The sequence below is a fragment of the Corvus hawaiiensis genome, chromosome 17 (genome assembly GCF_020740725.1).
Source record: "Corvus hawaiiensis isolate bCorHaw1 chromosome 17, bCorHaw1.pri.cur, whole genome shotgun sequence".
NCBI classification, from domain to species: domain Eukaryota; kingdom Metazoa; phylum Chordata; class Aves; order Passeriformes; family Corvidae; genus Corvus; species Corvus hawaiiensis.
In genome coordinates, this window is record NC_063229.1 from 5115268 (window position 1) to 5138664 (window position 23397).

The window sequence follows — 23397 nt, forward strand, 5'->3', positions numbered from 1 at the left end:
CAGAAGTCTTTTCTGCATCAGTATAATGACAAAGGTCATCTTGTGAGCCAAATATATAAATGGTGGTTCTCATTTAAAATTAGTGTCTTGGGCCCCATGGTTTCTTTCCTGGTGGATTTGGGGATGGGAGTCTCTGGCAACATCACAAATCTCTGCAAACATAAAAAATTGAGGGTTCTAATGTGGAACAAGAAGTCAGAAAAAAATTTATCAGACCTCAGTTCACTCAGAGTGTCTGAGCAGTGCCTGATGCACCTGCTATGAATTGTAACTTACTTCAAGGGGTTTTCTCAGTTTTTTTAATATTTGCATGTCAATTCATGCAACTAAAAACTCTCTCTGACACTATCAAGTCTCACTGCCTCATATTGCTACCCATTATTATGTAAAATCTTTTCATACAACTACTGAGGTTGACTTTGAAAAGTAAAGAGATTTTTTTTTTTTCTTGAGCTACACTTTAATCAGAAGGGTATTTTTCCTGGCATTTGGAAATACGAGAGTGTAATTTTTATACTTTATTGGTTGTTATTTGCCCTTCATTTTCCAATGGAAATAAGAAAATAAGGGTAGATAGTTCTTTCCCCTTCCATCAGCCATTTTCCCCCTGGATCAGATCACTGTATTACATTGTGTTTGCTTTGGACAACGTGCTTCACCAGCACTGGCTGACCTGGATTCATTACCCAACACTGAGCTGAAATTGTGAGAGCATTGGGGGAAGAAATGAAGTTTACGATTCTTGATCCTGATTGATCTTATACACTGTCTGTCTTCTACATAGAAAGCATCACCACTACTCTGTGGCTCCAGGAAAAAAATCTTTTCTGTCAGGGAGTGCTGGAGGGTAAAACAAACAGAAGGCATGAGCATGAATGCCAGAGCAGAGATGAGGGGCAGTGGGATTGGCTGAGTTCATTCACTTTTGCGTCTGAAAGCCACCCCTGCCATACATCTTGTGACTATATTAAATATGCCTTGTTGGGATAATGGGATGTCAGCCAGGACAGAAAGGATTCCAAAGCTCTAATCTTCTTCAGTGCTGAGAGCAGAATATGCCATGCCATTTCTGTGAGTTAAAATGGTGTACCAGGATGCTCAAACTGGCTTACAAGGATGCTCCAGAGCAGGATTTCTAACTGGAGTAGCTGGGCTTTGCCTGTTTTCCATGCGGATTCATGAAGATACTGGAACACTTAGCTGAGGAAGAACACAACAGCACAAATGGAGATGCAGGCTAAGCCTGCAGACACGCTGCAGTGGGCATGTGCTGGGTTTGCCCTTCGTGTGTGGTGGGTACCCAGCTAGTGAGCTGTGTCCAGGCACTTGGTATTCCCTGGAAATATCCCAGGCACTATTTGTGGGACGGATCACGGATTAAAACCCCAAACCTTGTTCTACTACAGAAAAAAATCCCCAGTGTGTTCTGCAGTTCATCATCCTGTAAAGCAGACACATGGAGTGTGTTGCTCCTTATTTCACCAAGAAGCCTGTTTAGTTGCTTAAGTTACAGCATAAAGTTATTCTACATTTTTACTGCTTTTTGCTGCTTTCTCTTCACATAATTTCTGAGCGAAATAATTCCATTTGGCTGATTGATTCAGGAATTTGACTGTCACATTCCAGGCATGACATTTGAAAATGCATGGTAATGGACTTGAAATGTGTTGCTGTAAGTTTTAAAGTGATTTTTTGTAATGTTGAGGTGGAGCACTAATATCCCTTTGGGTAAAATCTATTGCCCCTAGAAACAATATTTCAAAGTTCACTAATATTCATGACTGCCTTCCCCTTGTAATTGCACCACTGAAAGAAAAGCAATGTGCTTTCCAGGCTGGTTGGAAACAGCTTTGCAAAGATTTTTACAACAGTCTATGACAAAAGACAAAAGTAGTTCCAGAGCAGATGAATGGTTGAAACGCAGTAAAGATCCAGCTGCAAAGGGCTGGAACTCCTGGGCTCCATCTCTGCCTGGTGTCAGAGTAGCTTTCTGGCCCCGTGTCTGGCTGGCCCTGATGCCCCTGGGAGTTCAAAGCACAGACTTCATCACTTCTGTGCAGGGAAGAGTGTAGGGCTGCCCTCAGAGTGCAGAGAGCAGCTGGATTGCCTCCCTGACCTGTTTGTGGTCGGGATGGTTCCTCTCAGAGCTGAGGGAACAGCAACTGGACAAAAACACAAACTGGGAGTGCAATTATTTATTTAAATTCATCATTTTACTTCACACATTCATGCTGTTAGTGGGACTGTGCCTGTGACTGAGGTCACCTCTGATGAGTTTTTAGACTGAGGGCTGTGATCACTGAGGGCACCGCTTGTAAGCTGAACTGTGGTCTTAATGTCCCTGCCACACAGAGCACAGGAACCATTATCCCAGTGCGCCATTCATTATGGAATTATCCTGCTGGAATGTTAAGATTGCAGTAGTGTGAATTTTCATGTTTGAGGAACTCAGGCCATTTCTGTCAGGTGACTGCACAGCAAAGCTCACCTTGTGAATGAGAGGAGCACCAGGCAACTGCTGGCTACACCAGCCTCTCAAAAGGGTAGCAAGAGCCTGATTCCAGGTGCTGCACTGCTTGTGACACGTGCAGCAAAATGAAAATGATGGGAGTCTGTGTCCCACAGTGAAAACAGGGTTGGCAATTAAAAATACCTTTTCGTTGTTGATTTTTTTTTCTTGCAAGCAGAGCACGAAAAACCTTTGGTGAGGAATGAATGCAAACCAGCAAAATGACACTTTCATGGTCTCTTCACCACCACCACGTTTTAACTTTTTCAATAGTGCTACAAGTTAGAGGTGGAAATTGTGTGTTTGCAATTTTAAGTGGTGATAAATCACTAATCATATCAAAAATTAGCAGGCAGCTCGCCTGATAAAGAGGAGATGCAGTCACTTTCTGCAGATTGTCACTCCTAAAGGACGAATAATGTGTTTTACAGGGAATGTGCTTCAGCCAGAATAATTAGGGAAAATATAGATGAGAGCTGTATGTCTGATGGAGTTACCCTCTGCTGTTACTCTCAGAGGGCCCTCTTGAAAATCGGATCTGTAATGGATGTTATGGAGATTTGAAAGAAAATTTGAAACATGCAACTTTTTATCTGCTTTTGATGTTACATTCAGCTGCTTTCATCTCGGAGGATAAAAGTAATTGAACAATAATCCCAAAGAGAGTCAAATACACAAATCAATAAACTGCTCTCACAGGAGAATTTATTTTGATGAGCACACTGGTACCTCACTCCTCCCCACGTTCTGAGGTTTCCATTAGGTGGTCTTGTTCTCTTTAATACAGATAGTGCGCCCTGATTGGGACTGTAGACAATGAATGAGGCAGATCTACTCGCTGAGTATCACCAGGCAAGAACAGCTTTTTGCCTCCTTTGAGTGATATCCTAAATTTTAATTGAGTGCTGAAAGCTTGGCACTGTCTTTTTATTTTTATGTTCTTTTGGGAAGTACAATGAAAGCCGAGGGCTGGTACTTCCATTAGACAAAGTGAGAACACAGGCTGTTCTTAGGCAAGATGCCTCTGTCGAGTGTTTTCCTACCTTGTCTGTGATGTATGGAGGAATTTTTCATCCTTTGTATTCCTTTTCTCTGCAGTGTTTCCAGTGATTTTAGATTTTTTTTTTTTAATCTATTGTGATTTATTCTTCTGAACTATTTATATGCATTCTTTAATGAATCCCAGAATGGGTCAGGTTGGAAGGGACCACAGTGGGCTCATCTGTTCCACCTCCCTGCTCCAGCAGGGCCATCCCAGAGCACAGGGCGCAGGATTGTGTCCAGTCAGTTCCTGAATAACTCCAGTGAGGGAGACTCCAGCCCCTCTCTGGGCTCTGCTCAGGGCTGGCCCTGCCCAGGGCAGCAGTTCTGCCTCCTGGGCAGGGGAATTGCCGGGCTCAGGCCCTGCCCGGTGCTCTGGGGCCGCTGCCGGGCCCCGGAGCAGAGCCCGGGCCCTGCCCTGAGCCCTCCCTGCAGCCAGGGACACCCAGGGCTGAGGGCCCCTCTCAGCTGGGGCTCCTCTCGAGGCTGAGCAGCCCCGGCTCCCTCAGCCTGTGCTGGGCACGGAGCTGCTCCAGGCCCTTCCTCAGCTGCGCAGCCTCCGCCGGCCCCGCTCCAGGAGCTCCCTGGCCCTGCTGTGCTGAGGAGCCAGAGCTGGGCACGGCACCCCAGAGGTGCCCCCAGGGCTGGATCACCTCCCTTGATGGGCTGGCGAGGCCTCGAGAGGAGCCCCAGCTGAGAGGGGCCCTCAGCCCTGGGTGTCCCTGGCTGCAGGGAGGGCTCAGGGCAGGGCCCGGGCTCTGCTCCGGGGCCCAGCAATGGCACCAGAGCACCGGGCACACAAAGCACTACAACTACATCATCCACTACAGAAGCTGCTTAAGCCAGATCAACAAGTAAAACTGGGAATATTTTTATTTTTTTTAAATGTTTGTTGTTGAAGAACAGGATTCTGAAGGAACATTGAGAATTTCTCTTGCAGGTTGCACAGACAGAAAAAGAACCCACCGTTACAAATGAGAGAAAACCTGTCTGCAAGAGGAGTGCTTTTTTCTGCTGCTCAGAATAATTGAACAGCCCTGTGACTGTGTAGAGGAAGCCTCTGTTTTATTCACTATTTTGATTACCTTATTTATTTTTATAGAGATAATTTATGTTTTGTCAGGATCTAGCTTCTGCGTTACTCTAAATCTCCTCCATTTAGCCCATTTGAGGATAACAGCAAAGCACACAGAGGAAGAGATAATAAAAATAAATGCATGTACGTGTTAGTAAAACAAACAGTTAAAATAAATATTGTATTTACACATAATGAAATAAATTTGTAAAACTGGAGGCTTTACTTTTGTTTGGTAAACACCAAGTGGTTTACCTGCTTTCTAATCTCACTTTCATTAGCATATTTAATTATGCTATTGTATTTAATCATCAAAATGCTCAATAATGTACATTTTGTTCCCAGCCATGGAATGCCACTGCTGTGTGTATCCATGATAGATGTTTTTAATAAAATCAGTAATTACCCTTTATTGTTCTTTTAAATTGTTATTTTTAAGTGTGTTAGGGCACAACAGGTTTGGGGTATAAAAGAAAGCAAGTTCTCATTTTGCCATTTCATAATACAATGAAAAAAAATTCCTTTAAATAGATGCTAATAAGCCTTTTTTAAAAGGCAGTGCTTAATTATCTTGAAGTTGTTTACAAGTGGAGTTTTGGCAGCTCAGCTCTGGCTGCAGCAGTGCTGGGACAGGTGTTGGGAAGGCTGTGCTGGCAGCTCAGGTCCTGCTCTCCACAGCCTGTGCTTTCCCTGTGACCTTGGCCAGCACCTGGATTTAGTCTGGGAGTGTGACAGGCACATTTTGAAACAAATGGAGGGGTCCAGATAGATCTGGGATCCATTTAAGGGCATTGGGGTTGTTTTAAACTTGTTTTGTTTGGTTCTCTTTAGCAAAGTAGAAGTCCGCAATTAGAGGATGTTTGATAGGATTTGTAATGTATGAAATATTTTCCTTTTTTATATATATTTTCAAGTCTTGGGTCTCTTTCCATGCAGAATTCTAAGTGAAAATTGCAACTGAAACTAAACCAGACCAATTAAAAAGAAATGAAGAGGATTTGCAGCTAACTGAATTTAAATTACTCTGTTAGTGGTGGAGAGAGCTCTGTCCCTGGCTTACCTAACCACATACTGCATTACCTAACTAATTTCCTATTTCTATTAGAATAGATTCATCAGTGTGGCAGCTTTCCTCCTTCTTTATTGCTTAGAGAATGCCCTAAAATAGCCTGGTTTAGTTTATCAGCTGTAACAACACCCATTTCTTTGTACGTGGCTTGAGCTTCAGCTGACTGTAGGCATCTCACAAACAGGTTGTTTGTTCTCTGGTGATTTTATTGTGTCAGTCTCACTCCTTTCTTCTCTTTTCTCTGTTGCAAGTCTTTCAGAACACACCTTTCTGTGTAATTGCCTACTTTCATCTCTGTCTGCGCTGCTTTTGGACCAGTGATGATATCTGAAGTGGTTTAAAAGAAAGCAAAAATTAGATCCAAATATTAGGGAGATGTTCTTTCCACAGAGAAGGGCAAAACCAAAACACTTCCACAGCACTGAAAGACTGGTGAGCTCTGTTTAATCAGTGTTTTTGTCTGTCATGTCTGAAAAGGTATTTAGCCCACATTTTGGCTCAGAGGCATTGAAATGTGATGGGCAGCAGCTGTGAGAGCTGCGAGGCTCAGCAGAGGAGCTGTCACAGAAGGACACGTTGCACTTCAGGGATGGACAGAGTTGTCCATCACCCAGAAATGTCTGTGCATGGGACACGGCTGTGGGAGGTGCTCATGGGACAATTTGTCTGTCAGGATCTCTTTGAGGAGATGAGCAGCACACACTGTGGAGGGGCTTGGTTTACCCTGAACCACCACACACCTGTGAATTTTGCATTTAAGGTAAATCATTGATTATTTTTGTTCTGTTTGCCTTCCTACATTTTTTGGTAATAGGTGTGTTTTCCTAGACTTGTTTCATCCTGTGGAAATTAAGGGAGGAAGATGAGGAATAGGGAATAAAGGGGAGATAGAGAAGGCTTCAGCTTTTATCTAATACCTGGAGTAAAATCCTTGTTGGACACATTTCTGTTTGGTTTCCCATCCGTAGACCAAGAACAATATCTTTGAAAAACACAAAGGAAACCTTCTAACTGCTGGTTCAAGGCCAGGTTGGGTGGGGCTTGCAGCACCTTGCTCCAGAGGAAGGTGTCCCTGCTCATGGCAGGGGGCTGGAACGAGATTATCCTCAAGGTCCCTGCCAGCCCAAGGCTTTCAGAGGTTCTGTGATTATGGGTTTTGTTGCTTTTGCTTGAAAAACGGCCACTGTTTCAATTTATTGTGGGAGTGAAATATTCTGTGCACTTCTCCACTACCAAATTTATATTTTGTAAATGCAAATGAATTTCAGTATTTTCCTGGGCTACAGAGAGAGGCTGTACCACGCTGGTAGCTGGGAGAACACAGGTTTTGGTGGCCTTACCAGCAACCAGTGCACCCAATTTTCTCCTTAACTCCTCCCAGTCTGCCTAGAGGAAGGGACTTTACTGGGGTGTGCCCAGGTTTTGGATGGCCTGGGCTGGTTGGAGTGACTGCCTGAGGACCTCAGTGTAGGTGTGCAGAGGGAAAGGCAGAATCCATCGTTACATCTGTTTTCTCTTTGTATCTGAAAGCATCAGTTCAGGATTCACACAAAGCTGCTGCTCATTCCATGCTCATTTTTCTTACCTTTGTGCATTCTCAGTCTCTGTAGCCTGCTGCTGGGAAACAGAATTTAATCAGTGCACTGCTAATAAACTCTGCCTCCTGCTCTCCATAGGGTCAGGGGACACAGGCACAGGGCACCAGACGAGGAGGGACATCTCCACTCCCTGTCATGTCTTTACTGACAGCAGCAATTTCTTGCAATTAGGCTCCTGCAGCAGGTACTTAACCCGGGGCAGCAGCTGATTGTCTGTATTTAACTTCACTCCTCGACTTGAGCTCTGTTCAAACCCCAGTGTCCCCCCACAGCTTCCTTTCCTCTGTTCTTCCCCTGATGGAGGGTTACAGAGCTGTGACAATTGTTATTGGTAATCTAAACCAACCTTTTCTTTTCTATGCCTCACCTTGAGTGAGAGGACGGCAGAGAACAAAATGAGCTCTGGGACACTCAATGAGGAATTAACAAAACCGGCCTTAAAAGTCAGCTTTTGTGTGAAATTCTGATGACAGAAAAAGCAGTCTCTGAACATTGTTTGCTCAGTAATGTCTTTTTACCTGGACTGAGAACAGAGATCTCCCCTGGGAGAGATTCTTTCATGCGAGCAACTTAGAATCATCATTTAGGTTGGGAAAGTCCCTTAAGCTCGAGTCCAAGTGTTGACCCAGCACTGCCAAGCCCCACACTAAATGATATCCCCAGGGGCTACGCCTACATGTGTTTTGAATCCCTCCAAGGATTGTGACTCCAGAAGTTCCCTGGGCAGCCTGTTCCAACACCTGACCATCCTTTCTGTGAAGAGATTTTCCTCTTGTCCAATCTGAACATCCTCTGGCACAACTTGGGGCTGTTTCCTCTCATCCTATCCCTTGTTCCTTGGGAGCAGAGCCCGACCCCCTCGGCTGCCCCCTTCTGTCAGGGAGTTGTGGAAAACCAGAAGATGCCCTGAGTCTCCTTTCCTCCAGGCTGAGCCCCGCCCCCCCAGCTCCCTCACACACTCCTCATAGGACTTGTGCTCCAGACCAGAAAAGTTCCTGGCTGCTGAGTGTTTGCTGCAGCCTACCAGAGTAATGAAAGGTAGCAAAGCATCCGTGAGTGACGAGGTATTAAAAATACTGTTCAGTCCTTGACTTTGATGTGAATGTTCAAAATGTAATTAATGGTTCAACCAGGCTGAAATAAAAATACAGCACTTGCACAGTGAAATCCCAGAGACTGCAATTTTCCTTGCGTGGGTTCAAGACTCATTTCAGTAGATCCCTGGCAGTTATTTTGTTGCTTAAGCTTCTTAAGAATTTCCTTTTTTTTTCCCCTAAAATCTCAGGACACATAGAAAATTTTACTTCAGGTTACACAGTTTACACCAATATCTGATCTCTTAAGTATTTGAATTGGGCCAGTGTTCTGTCCTGCTTTGGAGGGTATCTTTGTATGGTTGAAGCTGAGATACATACTAGCAGCTTCTATTCCACTAGCCAAGTGCAAAGTTACTACTTTTCAGATATTTTCTTGTATTATTTGGAAGCTATCATTCCAAGAATACAGAAATGGAGAATTTTGTCTCGTTTCAAATATCAGCACTACAGAGAATTGTAGATGAATTTTAAAATTTCCTTTTCTTTTGAAGGAAAACATTATGAAAAAGGTGATGTTAGACAGATCCCAGGAATAGGTGCTACAGACCTTTTGAGACTGAAGACTCACAGACCTAACAGGCAGAAGGAATTATATAGAGAGGAGAGTAGGACCGCTGCCCCTTAAAAACAACAATACAAACTCTCATCTTTGAAGAGGAGGTTTCAATGGCTTCTGCTGCAGAGGAAATCAGTGTGGTGACAGGAAAATATTTCCAAAATTATATAGTCTCAGTATTCAGAAAAAAAAGGAGATTGAAACCAAGAGAAGAAAACCAGAGAGAATATAAAGCTTTCCAGGGTCAGCTTCTATTTGTTGATTTAATTCCAGTCTGGTTTCTCCCTCTCTAAACCTAAAATTTAAGTAGTTCTTACTAACTTATTCTCCCTCTGTTCAAGGATCTTGATGGCCACCAGATGTCAAATCTCTATGCTTGCAGCCAGGGACACCTCAGGATATGGGTATTTGAGACCTGGTTTAGGACTGTCAGGCTGAGGACAGATGGTTCTTGTGAAAATGTGGTGTAGTGGGGTCTGCACTATGGATTTTACCTTCTTGCTTTGTAACCCAAACTCCTCTGTGGTTCATAGGCTGGTTACTCGATCCAGAGACTGTTTCAAACTGTGTGTGTGTGTGATGGAGCTCACAGCATTTACAGCAAAGTTTTGAGCAGAATTAGCAGCTGGTTGAGAGAAGCTTCACACTCAGAGTTTGGGATAGGAAAAGAAAGGGCAAATGTGGGCAGGATGAGGAAGGAAGCTGAAAACTGCAGGAAGTCTTCCCTAGCCCAGCTTTGGGCAGAGGACTTGGTGAGGTGATGCTGGATCAGGTTGTTCCTTACTCACAGATACAGTCAGCATATCTGACATCGATTATCAAATGCCCTCTAACTGCTGATTCACTCCATAACATGACTGATTTTAAGACAATAACTGTAATTAAAAAAAAAAAAAAGGCAGTATAACATTAACATGGAGGTGAATTGCCATTTTCAGCTGCATTATTGTCTTGGTGTGAAATGTTTTTGCCATGTCTCAGCCACATTCTGAGCTGGGCTCTGCAGCTCAGCGCTTGCTGTAACGCAGAGTTCAGTAGGGCAAATATCTTCATTTGCTTTTGGTTTTCTTTCCTTTGGATGCATCTTGGAATGAGGCTGGGGATTACCTTTACTGTTTCAGAAGCTGAATATTTTCAGAGAACCATTCTTTTGTTCACCTGATTTACCTGTACAGCTCATCTGCAAATTCCATGGATTTATAGAAAATAAATGCTTAGCACCTAACGCTAAGCATATATGTGTATATTTCTGCATAAAAATTTCCTAATTTCTAAATTAGCTTTTTTGTTGTTGTTTGACACACAGAGTTAAAGACTCACATTTAAGAGGTGTTTTCTAGATGCTGAGGGATTGACATGATTTATAGGGAAACCTAAACCATTTGCTAGCTTTAGACCCCATGTCTTTTAATATCCATCCTGTTTCCAAAGAGTCTGCACACGTGTGTATCTATATAAAGATGCAGAATACTTTCCCATTGCCAGTCCTTAGGGGATTTTTAGCAGTGATACAGAATATACAGGTTGTTAAAATGTATTTTCTGCTTATGCTTGAGTAGACTGAAGTCAGTGGCTGGTACATGCTTTACTTTCAAGAATTACTAGAAGGGTTTTTTCCCACTTTAATTATCTCTCAAAGGAGTGTGACTGGTATTCAGAAGTCCTTCCAACTTTTTTGTTCCCATGAAAACTTTTTTTTTTAATAGGTTGAAGTCGTGAGATAATATGAGAAGTGGGCAGAACCCTGAATTGTGCTATAAGTTAAGAAACTTTATATGAAATTACGTATTTTCTGATTACCTTGTTCAGATATATATTGAGCGAAAGAGCAAATACAAGTTGAAGAAATGTCAGATAAACAAACCAACATCTGTGGAATTTTTATGATCTGACTTATCTCAAACACTGATTTTACTCACTCATCCTTCATTCTTTATATCTACACGTCTAGTGACACATGCATTTATATTTTATATAAAGGGCAGAGTGTAGTCAGCGCGTTTGAGTTAGGCTGTTAAATTAAGGAACAGCAGGTGAAAATGATTCCTCCACATGAATATTCAAAGTGTACCTCAGATACTGTAGAAAGAATAATAAAGAGCAAAGAAACTTTGATGGGACCAAGGCATGGAGATGATCTGAAATTAAAGTTTTATTGGCACAAGGTTGAGATGACTCAGAAAACTTACTCCAGGAGTGGCAGGATCTGCTTGTACACCCCATTGCCAGAACATCCAAGAGTTTAACAGATGAGGGGACACTGGGATGTTGGAAGTCCAGCAGTTGGTCCCTTAGTCTTGATTCTTCCACCCTGGGGCTTCAGTGTGAGCACAGTGGGTGTGGAGGTGGCAGGAGGGTGTAGGGGCCATGGAGCTGAATTCAAAGCTGAGAGACTTGAGTTCATTTCTTCCCCGGGGACCATTTCCTGTGTGTTTGCATCACTTAAGGCAGGACTCACCAAGGTTGTTAAGCACTGTCAAGTAGGCCATCAACTACTATTATTTTTAAATTTTTTTTTGTAAAAATGAAGAAAGAGCAACTTCCCCACCCCTTACCTGATGGAATCTAGTCACCACTGTTGGATTCAGTGAAGTCTCACAGGAATCAGGAGCATGACCACTGTTCAGGTCCTCACGGCAGAACATTTCCAGGCAAAACTCAGGAGCTAGAACGCAGTTGTGGATCTGACGCTCATTTCCGTATTACTTCATGCATTCCACAGACAAGAACACCCAGAACTGTGCGCTGCTGGGACACTGGAGACACGGGAGGAAGCGCATTAATGGATGGCCACCTTGTTTAAACATCAAATTCTATTTCTATTTCTTCTCCTGCTTCCCAGATCCCGTGCACGGGCCGCAGAACGTGGAGGTGGTTGACATCCGCTCGCGGCAGCTGACGCTGCAGTGGGAGCCCTTTGGCTACGCCGTGACGCGGTGCCACAGCTACAACCTCACTGTCCACTACCAGTACGTCTTCAACCAGCAGAAATTCGAGGCAGAGGAACTCATCCAAACTTCTTCTCATTACACCCTGCGGGGGCTCCGGCCCTTCATGACCATCAGGCTGAGGTTGGCCCTCTCCAACCCCGAGGGCAAAATGGAAAGCGAGGAGCTGGTGGTGCAGACTGAGGAGGATGGTGAGTTGTCGTGGGGTTGGGTGGTTGGGTTTTGAGGGAAGACTCATATTTCAGTTGTAAATAACAACGTAACCCCCTGTCCCACAAGACTTGTGTATCTTCTCTGCACAGTGTGTCTGTTTTGAGTGTAAAACTTGTAGGTTTAAATGATTTCCACTTCACAGCCACGTTCCTGAAAGGGCAAAGATCCCTGAAGTGCTTGGGCATGACAAACACCAGTCTGAGCAGCTATTAAAGAGCTGTAGGTTTAATTCTTTGTGTTCTGAACCACCCAGCAGCTTCCTTTATCATATGGGCAAATGCAATCCTAGTATTTATTGATTTTTCTTGTGCCTTCACAGAAGGCGGCATCCCAAAAAAAGCTACAATCCCTTCCTTTCCAGAGCATAGCTTTTCTTAACGCTGATCTTCTGGACATCACATCTTACAGAGATCTCAGAAGCAAAATTAATTGTGGATATGAAAGAACAGCTGTGGATGTAAAAGAACAGTTTTCTGGAAGAACTGATGGAAAGCTTCAAAGTGTTGGTATCCCACCTGAGCTGTTTCAGACCAAGGACTACATTCCTCTGCCTGGACTGTAGAAGTTGCTGTCCTAAGTTTCTCTCAGCTGAAAGTGGCTCTTCCAGCCCAATAATAAATTACATGGGGGACACAAAAGGATGGCAAACATTTCAAAAAAATGAGCAGGGTTTTTATCAGACAAGCTTGGGAGTGCATTTAGTTGGTTATCTCCTACAGCATTCAAATTTTGCTGGAGTAGGTGGATTTTTGAGCTGGCCTTGTAGCTGTAATGAAATTTAAATCCTGCACCATTACTTTACTAAGCAAATCAGCCTTTCCTATTGATAAAGGTGTGCAGCCCAGCAGCATCTCCATGCCAAGGTGCAGTCTGGCTGTTTAGGTGGAGAGTTCTGCTATTGTGTGGGTGGAGGAGGACAGATTAAATTCCCTGCTGCTGCTCTGCTGTACTGGAATAAAATCATGCTGAAATTAGCGTCATATTTTCATGGGTTCTGATTTTATTTGTCACTTAGTGGTTACATTAGGGTACTGTTATTTGCACCAGAAGTTGAGAAATAAGCCTTTCACAGTGATAGTAGCTTGGTAATGGTAGTGCCTTGAGGGATTTTAATTTTTAATTTTATTTATTTTTAATATTTAGCTTCCTGTCTGGTGGCCTTTTGGTGTCTCACGTGCAGCTGGAGCTGGGGGTAGTTTTTAACAGAGTTTGTTGTTTGTTTTGGTTTTTTCCCTGCAGTTCCTGGACCTGTTCCCTTGGAATCTATCCAAGGAGGACCTTTTGAAGAGAAGATCTACGTTCAGTGGAAGCCTCCAAATGAGACAAATGGCATCATTACACTCTATGAGGTGAGGAGAACAGATTGTTGTCAAGGCATACGTGCCACAGGGCCCTTTTCATGTGTGTTTAAGCCAATCCTGAGCTCTGAGACATCTCAGCAGGTGCTATAAAAAGCCTGATTAAAATAGATAAGAATCTTCAAGATAGTCTGCTTCTACCAAAAAAGTTTCCCAGTTCAAGAAAGAGAAAGATTTCTTTCCAGTATTTGCGGCAAAATGAGAGCCACACATTTTGCCGTGTCTCAGGTGCCCTTTTTCCTTCTGCAGAAGCTCCAAGGTCTGTTTTCTTTCTTTTTTTCTTTCTTGAGGTAAAACACTGTTAGGTTTTATACCTACACTCTGTAACTGATTCCTTTTTGCCTTTCCACCAGTCACAGCACTTCCTGGCAATATCAGCAGAATGGAAACATCAAATCTTATCTTACAGTGCTCTTTCTGAATGTTTCAGTGATACATTTGTCCATCCCAACAACTTCCCTGATGCCAAACAAAGTGTAGAGCAGGTTATGGGATGATCACTGACCATCCTGTGCTGGATGAGAAAGAAATGTTTAAATTTGATCCCAGAGTGTATCAGAGGTGGTGTTTCTTGTGAAGGTAAGGACGTGTTACTGCTGTCATGTGCTCCTGGTGAAACTCTCCATAATGTCGTGTACGCCCAACTATGTGGAACAGAAATGCAAAAGGAGGAACCCTTTAGGGGATTGTGTGAAATAGAAGTCCTACAAGAGAAGGTAAAAGCGCTTGGATTCAATAGCAGAAAGTGGTGCACCAGTGCTGGCTGAGCGTGTGTCAGTTTATGGGTTCAGCATTCACCTCCGTAAGATTAGAGAAAGCGAAACATAATTTTATTTTTATGGTGACATAAAACCCCTCACTGTGGCTTGTGTAGCGTTTTCTGACACAGAGGGGTAAGAAGCAATATTTCACTTTCTCTTGTGCTTTTTGTACAAACTCACTTTAGAAAAGCCACAGGTGCAAAAAGCAGGTCTCCCACCACCGATGAGGTTCTCCCTGGGTTTTCTCTTCCCATCCAGTCTCTCCATTTGGGACAGGATGTCTTGTGACGTGGCACTCCCAGATCTCCTTGCTAGCACTGGCTCTCTGTGTCACAGTCAAATGGAAAAAATGAAGCAGGTTTAACATCATTGAGATCTTACACCACAGCATGAGCAACGGATGAAACTTTCTCCTTGAACTTCGCTTTTAGGTCATCATTTGGCTCACAAAGGCCAGACTGAGTTTGACACAGCAACACTGAACGGATGAACAGAAGTTCCTTTTGGTAATTCAGTGTCATTTCAGCTGGGCTGAAATCCCTGACTAAGTGTGGAGTCATTGTTGGTCACTGTTGAGACACTTACAGAAATATGTGCAGGGTGCAAATCATCTGTCAGTGCTAAAACAGAACTAACCCTCATCATTTCATGGTTTTTGAAGGTGTCTGTGTAAGGAATTAGGCAATAAAACTGGGTGTATTTTAAAGGAATTAACCCGAATAGAATCAGTTACGAGTTCATTTTTTTCTGGCAACATAGGTGACCTACAATAGAACATATTTAAAATAACCCAAGTCAAATGATGCAAATGATGCAGAAATAACTCCTTTTAATTTTTAAAGAAGCAGTTTCTTACTACAATATTGCCTTGGGCTCAGCTTGTTGAAAGGACTTCAGCAATCTGAGTAGCTTTTCTGGCTGAGCAGCTGCATGAGACACTTTATTGCCTGCAGGATTGTGATGCATCATGACAGTGCCTTTGCCCCTGAAGTCACATCATTGCTCAAGTCTCAGCGGAGGCACAAACAAATTTTTCTTTTCTGATAATGACTCTCTGCGTATTTGGCAGCTGGAGACAAAGAGAAGTCAAGGTGAATTCAAACTCTTCTTCCTCCTTTTCCTATTCCCCCTCATCTCCAAAAGGATGAACATCCCAGTGCTAGAAACACCGTGAGAGCCAGAGTGCCTGGAGGTTGTCACGAATGAAAATGTTGTCCTTTCCTGTCCCTTCTTCCATATGAAAATTCCTACAGAGCCTTTCCACTGTCCATGGAACCCGGAGACAAGTCCATCAGCTGGAGATATGTCCAGGTTGCACATAACCTGGAGAGATGGCCAGGGCACTCTCAGGGTGGTTTGCTCCTTTTGGAACATGGGGATCCATGCCGATGGAACCCACACAATTCCTGTACACTGTTACTGGTGTCACTGGGAATTCTGCTCTGTCCTGGGAGATTCAGTGATGTTCCAGTGAATTTGCAGCTCTCTGGAAGCTCTGCAATTGTGTTGCTGTTATTAAGGAGAAACAAACACAAAGGCCTGTGAGCATTTATTAAAGTAAAATTCCCTGCAAAGTATTTATTAAGTAGTACCACTTTATGAGCTTGAGTTAGTGGTGTCAGGTCCTGCATTACACCTGGAAGTAGCTGGCTAAATTCACACTCGGGAATTGTGTAGCTGAAAGTCTCTTGAACCCCTCTGGGCACAAACCCTCCGAATAAAAACAAACAAAGCCCCACCTTCTCCTCCTAGGAAATAGTTCCCTCCTCACCATCACCATCACAATCTGATTTACTGTATCTGGGTATTGTATTTTCCCTCTAATTCTGTTTTAAAAAAAATTGTTGTAAGCTTCTAAAACGCTCTGAAATAATCACGCTGTCTATTCTATTAACATCCCACTTGCTTCCCTTTGGGACTGATTTTCTTCTCAGGTCCCTAATCATCCTTGCAGCTCCCTGCCAGATGTCCCTATAACCCAAATTGCTGTTGCAGTTTTCATATCCACTGCTTGGGTGCCAACTGGGCTGGGATTCAGCAGCACAACCTTCAGCAAGTCTTTTGGCAGCCAGAAGCACTAATTTCGTAAGGACTGAATACTTCTAAAGAGCCTAAACAAAATGGAAGGACCTTAATGAACCTTTTTGACTTCTGCAAGTCTCTTCTGATGGATACTTTTCCTTCAAAATGCCACTGTAGCCTTTTAACAAAGCAGGAGCTTTGCATTTAGAAGTGGTTTGAACCCCCTCTGTGTTCAGTTGAGAATTAATTGTTTCACTGGGTACAGAAACAGCTCGATTTTTAAACAGAGGGACCTTTTAGATCCCTTGTAATTGCAGGCCTAGATCCTTCTCTAATTGCACTCTGTTTCTGGGGAGCAGAAACCTCTTGTTCAAGGCAACTTGGAAAGCTCCGGGAATTACAATTCAGTTAATCAGTGCTGGAAAGATTAGGATATGAGCTGGGTAGAAAGGGAGGATGGCACAGATTGTTCTGGGGTGCTGGGGAACCCAGCAAAGCTCACAGGCATGTGGTGAGACAGGAGGTGTCAGTCTGTCTGTCCATCAGGAAAGCCAGTCAGGAGATGCACCGGCTGCTGCTGGAAGTAACAGAGGGAAAGCTTAAAGCCTCTAACAGGTCCCCCAGGTGGCTTCAAGGTGTGTAGGTACCTACAGGGGGCAGGCAGATCAATCTGTGCTCAGGCAGCCAGCTGAACAGCGGAGCTGGGCTTTGCTGGTACCTTGGTTTGGGTAGAATGCTCCACACAGTTGGTTCTGCATGTGATGCTCATGCAAGATGCACTATTACACTTTTATTGTTATTATTGTCTCCAGGAGGAACCTGTGAGTGGCACAATTTAATAATATTTCAGTAATCCTGCCCATAATCAGCCTCCTGGCAGACTGAAAGCACCACAACTTGTTGAAATTTTTATTTTACATTTTTTTTAACCAGTCCTGAAAAGCTGCTCTGCTTTAAAATCCCTGATAATCAAATGTTGCTCATTGTCCTCACACCATGTGGGAGTTCAGCTTCAAAGCCTTTGTGTACAAAGACATGCAACAAAGATTTATTCCTTTTAATTTATTTTTTCCTAAGTGTGTGTAAAGTCAAACTACCATCAAACAGACTTATACTCTCATTGGGCTGCAAGGGCAAGCAATCTCATTTAAGGTCATGGACCAGCTTTGGGACTAAAATTCTTCTGCTTTTAGATGACATGAGGCTGTCCTAGATGTATGTTTTGTGCAAATTTGCATCTAGAAAGTGTAAATAAAATTTATTTATATCTGCATTTTGCTGTTCCTTTGGGCAGCTGAGAGCTTTCGGGGCACTCAGTAAGTGATGCTGGCTTTTGCTTTCACAAATAAAATTTTTTGTGTGTATTCTGTTTCTCAGAATTGTCAGGTTTTAGAATATTTCACCCTTAAACTGGAAGGAAAAAAAAACAAGCACCTATCCTTGCTGTCTGAAATACCTGTCACATCGCCTGGGGGAAGGCATCCTTAGAGCTATTGCAATCCTAACAGCATTTAAAGGGTGGATCCCGAATATTCGGCTCCTTGGCTGGAAAAATGGCTCCCAGACTGTTGGAGTCCTTTCAGTGAGCCATGCCTAAAGGCAATGTTGAAACAGCAAACTGTCTTTTTAAACATTGTAAGGTGCAGTCCTGTAATCAGTTATGTCCTCATCTTCAGGATTGTTAAATCCCTGGTGGTTTGGGGGGAAAATAAGGATGTGTTTGCAGCTTCTAACTAGCTAGTTTTGTCAGTCACTGTTTCTGAAATGCTATAAATCTCTATTTTGATGCCAGGAACAATAATACAAGGGACTTTCATACACAATTTCAGATCTTTAATGGGATGCTTGGAGCCTAGTGCATCTAATCCCAGTGGATTTGAGTTTAAATTGCACTTCAGAGGCTACAGATCCTCTTAGTTACCATGTAAAATTGCAGTCTGCCCTTCTTCATCTCTCCAGTTGCCAATATGTCATTCCTTCTCCATCACTTCACTCCCTTTTTCTCTGCAGGAGAGGTTGTTACATGCAAACTGTCTCTTTAGAGTGTCGTGCATAAGGTCAATATTTGTGGGATGCATTGCCTGTATTTATAAAAGGGCGGAAACAAATTTCTTCCACCCTTGACCCCTGAAAGTGCATGCTTATTATAACAAAAAGCAGGATTATCTGGTGTGATAGCTATGCAGGGATATGCATCCATTTCTATTCATAGTCCTTTTCTAAGCTATTCAGGAAACTTGATTTTTTTTAGGATTAAAATCTTTCCAGCTAAAAGGTGTTGCAAAAAAAAGGGGTTGCCCAGAAAAAAGCTGCAAGGGTTGGGAACTCAGTTCGGCTTAGTCATTTGTTTGTTTATTTAAAGGGTTTGGGGGGATTTTTTTGGTTCCAAAGAGTGAAAAATGGCTCCCACAAGAAGGAAAGCAACAACCACAAAATCTTGCGACCAATTTATATAAAGCTCTACAGTCGAAATAGTGGAAAGATGACAATTCTCAGAAATTGCCTTCAGTGAGAAGTGGCTTTGAATGTTCCCATGAAAATCAATCATGTTACAGCTTCTCGATTGCATTCCTTGGATGCAGGAGGCTCCTGGGACAGAGCTTTCTCACTTCAGCTCGCTGCACTGGGCTGTGCCACACACAGCTGGGGCTGCATTTAGCTGAACATGAGCAGAACATCCTGGAGGGCTGTCAAGTGTTCAAAATGCAGGCAATGATCAGTTAAAGATGGGATGTTGGGTCTGGCTTTATCACTCATCTGCAGGGACCTTGTTGGGAATTACTCTCTGTTCATCCACAGCACTAATGCTGTTTGCCTCTGACACCAGATTTTTAAGATGTAGTCTATTGTTTGTCCAGAGTCCATGAAAGTCAATTACATCAAGAATAAGGGGTCTGCTGCATCTGTGCTGTATTGAATTAGACTTCTTTAATAATCTAAACTAGCAACGGAAGTGTGTGGCCAAATATGGTCTGTTGAAGTTTGAAACTCTCAGCCCTACAGGAGGCTGTGTCACCCTCTCAGTGACATGTAAGGAAAGCTGTTCACATCTACTCAGCTCAATTAGTTCTGGAGTTTATGGCTCTTAGTGCAGAAGGGCCCTGGAAGAGGGCTGGGCTGGCTAAAGAGAAATTGTTTATTTTATGCCTGCTGACTGTGGTATTTACTGAGCACTTGGTGAACAGGTTGGTTAAATGCTGCCGGTGTTCTGGGCTCCACCTCATAAAGATTCAGGCCAGAATATGGGAAATGAACAGTGCTGATTGCACTGATTTATTATCATTTGTTGGCAATTGAGAAGGATGATAAATCTGAGTGTTGCTCGCTCTCTCAGTAGCTTGGGATGCTGTGCTAGTCACAGATCCTGTGGCTCTGTTTCTGGAACAAGGCAGGACTCAGACAGCTTTCCAGTGAAATTTGAGGATCACAAGGTCACAGGAAATATCTTTCCCCCCACCCCACAACCAGTGGCATCCCACAGAGAGCTTTCCCTGCCCCCCCCCCATGCTGTTTAATTAATTTTAATAAATTAATAGGATTTATAAGCTCCCCTGTCAGCACTAGAATTCGAGGATGTGCTTGAGTGACCCCCCTGCCACACACAGGGCGTTCATTTAAGGTGGCTCCCCAGATGCTGCAAGGAAAGCGCGATTTACCTGTGTGCAGTAACACAGAGGGCAACAAATGCAGCTGCTGTTTTGGTGAAACACGACGGTTTTCTTTCCCCATCACGTTTAGAAACATCAAATGCCGTGGCAGAACTGAGGTTACTTGGAGCTGTGTTGACTTAAGGCTGCTGTGGGGAGCTAACAGGAATTAGGCTGGGCTCTGCCTGCATGGCACGTCCCGGGGTGATGGCTCTGCTTGGCTGCTCCTGCTCCTCCAGCTAAGGAGGGCAGCAGCAGGGAGCATGCTCCAGATGCAGGCTGGGGGTTTACTCAGGGGTTACTCCCTGTTGGAAAGAGCCTGCTGTATGTTATAGCTCCTGTTCCTCTCCATCCCGTCCCAGTTACTATAAGCTTAGGGAATGTTTAAATGGTTTCCTAATTAGGGATGCTTTTCTGAACAAGCACCGCAAAGAGCTTTTGAACAAACTTCTTTAAATTATACAGGATTCTTAATTGTGTGTTACTCACTTGCTGTTACTTGCAAGATGTGCTTAAATTGGGAGCATTTGTTAATGATGCTTTTTAAAATCCTATAGTTTCCAGTAACATCTTAGGGAGAAAATGAGAGAGTTTTTCTGAGAAACTCAGACGTCAGGGTTTTTCAAATGCATGACAACCTCCAGGTGAGTAGCATACTTGTGCTATAAATAGAATGAATCAAGTGTTTAAAAAAAAATTGCTTGATCAAGCTTTTCAGAAATAAAAGCATAATGTGGTCCCTTGAGCACAACAATTTCTTTGATTACCTTTTTATTGTTCTTTTGAAGCCAATAGAAATGCAGTGATATAAATCCCATGCAAATGAGAAGACATTTGGTTACAACAACAGTTTTTTTTTAAGGAGCTGAATTATTTTAGTGTGCACGTTGCGCTTTTTCTAAGCCAATAATAATAATATAAATTATAACTGAAAAAAACCTCCAACTTATTCTTTCTTGTAATGAAGTTCAATTTTAAAGCATCCTTTTGTAGATACATCAGCATCTTGACTTTCTGCCTTCCAAGCTTTTTTTTTCCCAGAAAAAAAATACATTTTCAGTCTATTCTTCTTTCTTCTCTGTATTGCTCATCCAGGAGAACAGCTGATCCTTAATCCCATTTCCTCCATCTCATCTTTTCACGTGGCAGCGTACCTGTGCAGTTAAAGTACTACAAGGCTCTTTAACAACTCCATTTGCACATCTTGCAGTATTTTGTTTACCAGAATGTAGCAGTTACCTAAGTTGAAAGCAAACTGCAGATGCATGTTTACACTTCCTTCCTAGATTATTGGGGGTTTTTTTCTCACTGTTTCATCTTCAGTATTGTTTAATTTAGAAAATATATATGACTGAATAATTCAGTTGTGGTGGTGGCTTCATCCTGTTAATGGATGCCACTGAGGAACTTTGTAACGGGAGAAGTCAGTCAAGGTGATCTTTGCATCACCTTCAGAAGCAGTGTGTGTGTGTGGATGCACGATTCCTTCTGGGAAATTCACCTTGTTGCTGTCCTTTGTGCTTGTGTCTTAGAGCCAGTCTTTATGATCCTGCCATCCAGTGGACACGATGAGTTTGGGTTTAGTTTTCTGTGCCCGGCTCGCTTACCAATTTCTGTCACTTTGAGTCCTTTGCCTCCTTTTTTCCTTCTCCTTTTCTCTTCCCTGTTGATTACCACGTTTCCCTGATCCCTGCTCTCACTGCTGTCCAGGTGGGATTGCTGGCAGTGGGGGTGGGATGGCTGCCAGAAGGATGAAGGCTTTAGCACAGGGAGAACAAATTTCCTTTCGTTCTCAATTCACCTGCTTCAGTCTGAAACTGGGAAAAGTGGCTTAGGGTGAGCTTGGATGTGGCCTGGAGCAACCAGGCCTAGTGGAAGGTGGCAGGGAGTTGGAATGGGATGATCTTTAAGGTCCCATCCAACCCAAAGCATTCTGTGAGGCAGACACTTGGAGAAAAAGTACAGACATATAGCTTACAATTCAAGTGACTAAAACTACACCATCTCACAACTGTCAGCTACACCAAGAGCTAAGACTGATATTTGATCTATAAATGTGGCCAAACCATTTTGTCCACACGTGGGCCTTGCTCCTGCTGCTTTCTGGTGTGCAGCAGACACAGAAGCTGTGTGTGATGGTGGTCACACCCCATTGTGTGGTTTGGGGATTGTTCTTTGCCCACAGCTTTTCCTGCACCCATGGCAAACCACAGTGAGGTGTTTCAGGCAGAGCTTTCAGCATCAAGGAGTAACTGAGGAGCAAGCATGGAGATTGAATAACCACCTCCATGCTGCAGTCCTATCAAAGCAATTTCTATAGTTGTCATTTTCTGCTATTAAGCTGAACAATGAGGCTCTCCAATAAAATCATACGAAATAACAGCTCATTAAAAGCTCTCCTTAATATATAGCATGCTAATTAATGTCAGTGGGGTGCAAGCTTGAATGGCAGAATAGACTATAATGTTTAGAAAGTAGGTAAAATAAAGGAAGATATTTTATCATTAATGACCTTTTAGTAAACCTAATGAAATCCTTAATGGCCTGAATACATTACTGAGGCGCTCCCAATTGCTTTGCTACCAAGTCCATTCTTCCTCATTTTCTCACAGACATTAAACTTGGCTTTGTTTATAGAAAACAAAAAGCAATAACATCCCAAGGAAATATGAACAGGAAGAAAGAGTCTATGCAAAAGGAGAGCAGAGGAGGCTTCTCAGACCTGCTGTCCCTTGTCCTGGGCAAAACTGGGTGCAGGAGCATGTTGTATCCTGCCTTGGCTGTGCTGTCTGTGTTTGTATTCAGGTTTAATTGCCCCCGTGTTTACGTGGCTCTCAGTAAATAGGCCAGGGAGCAAATGGGCCTCTTTTATTCCCGGGGTCTCCCTGGGTTAAATTCCATATTCATTCCTAATGAATAGCTGCGCTCTGTCTTTTTATACTCCTACCAGCCATGCTGGGCTTGTGCTGTGACTCAGTTAAAGGACTTCATTCTGCAGGGCTTTTAGTCTTTCACGTGTTGCCAGCCTTAAATATAACTTGCAAATGCTGATTAACTCTGCCTTAACCTTATCCCAAAAAAAGTAGCACAAGAATGGAAAAATGAAAGGTCTTTGCTTCCTCCCGTTTCCTGGATGAAATTTAGTGGGCTGGGGAAGGATGTAAGTGCAATAATCGCCTGGCTTAAACTGAGTTTCAAGATGGAAAATGTCCCCATTCATCTGGTCATAAAATACATTCTTCAGTTCTTTACTTTTCCAGCACTGGAGAAGGATCAGGATCATTCACTAACCTGTTCACCAACTCTTTCCTGTCATTAGAAGATAACTTCCTTCAAATTACTCGCTTTGTGTCATACTTGGTGCAATTAACTTTAGTCTCCTCCCCCAGAATGTCTGAAACTCCCTGATAAGATTGAACCTAAATCCATCTGCAATCTGAAGTCACCTGCAGTAATAATTGTTCCTAAGAAGCACGGGCGATTGGGGAATCTCAGAAAAGAGC

The 23397-nt window shown here is 43.1% G+C and overlaps 1 protein-coding gene across 11 annotated transcripts in view; it reads left to right on the top strand.

The window, feature by feature from the left end:
• Window positions 1–23397, top strand: part of PTPRT (protein tyrosine phosphatase receptor type T) — a 431252-nt gene that overhangs the window by 264487 nt on the left and 143368 nt on the right. For all 11 annotated transcript variants that reach the window (XM_048321536.1, XM_048321540.1, XM_048321542.1 and 8 more), the window contains exons 8-9: window positions 11788–12084; window positions 13346–13455. In XM_048321536.1, coding sequence (XP_048177493.1) covers window positions 11788–12084; window positions 13346–13455 — 407 coding nt within the window. The remainder of the gene's footprint in view (window positions 1–11787; window positions 12085–13345; window positions 13456–23397) is intronic.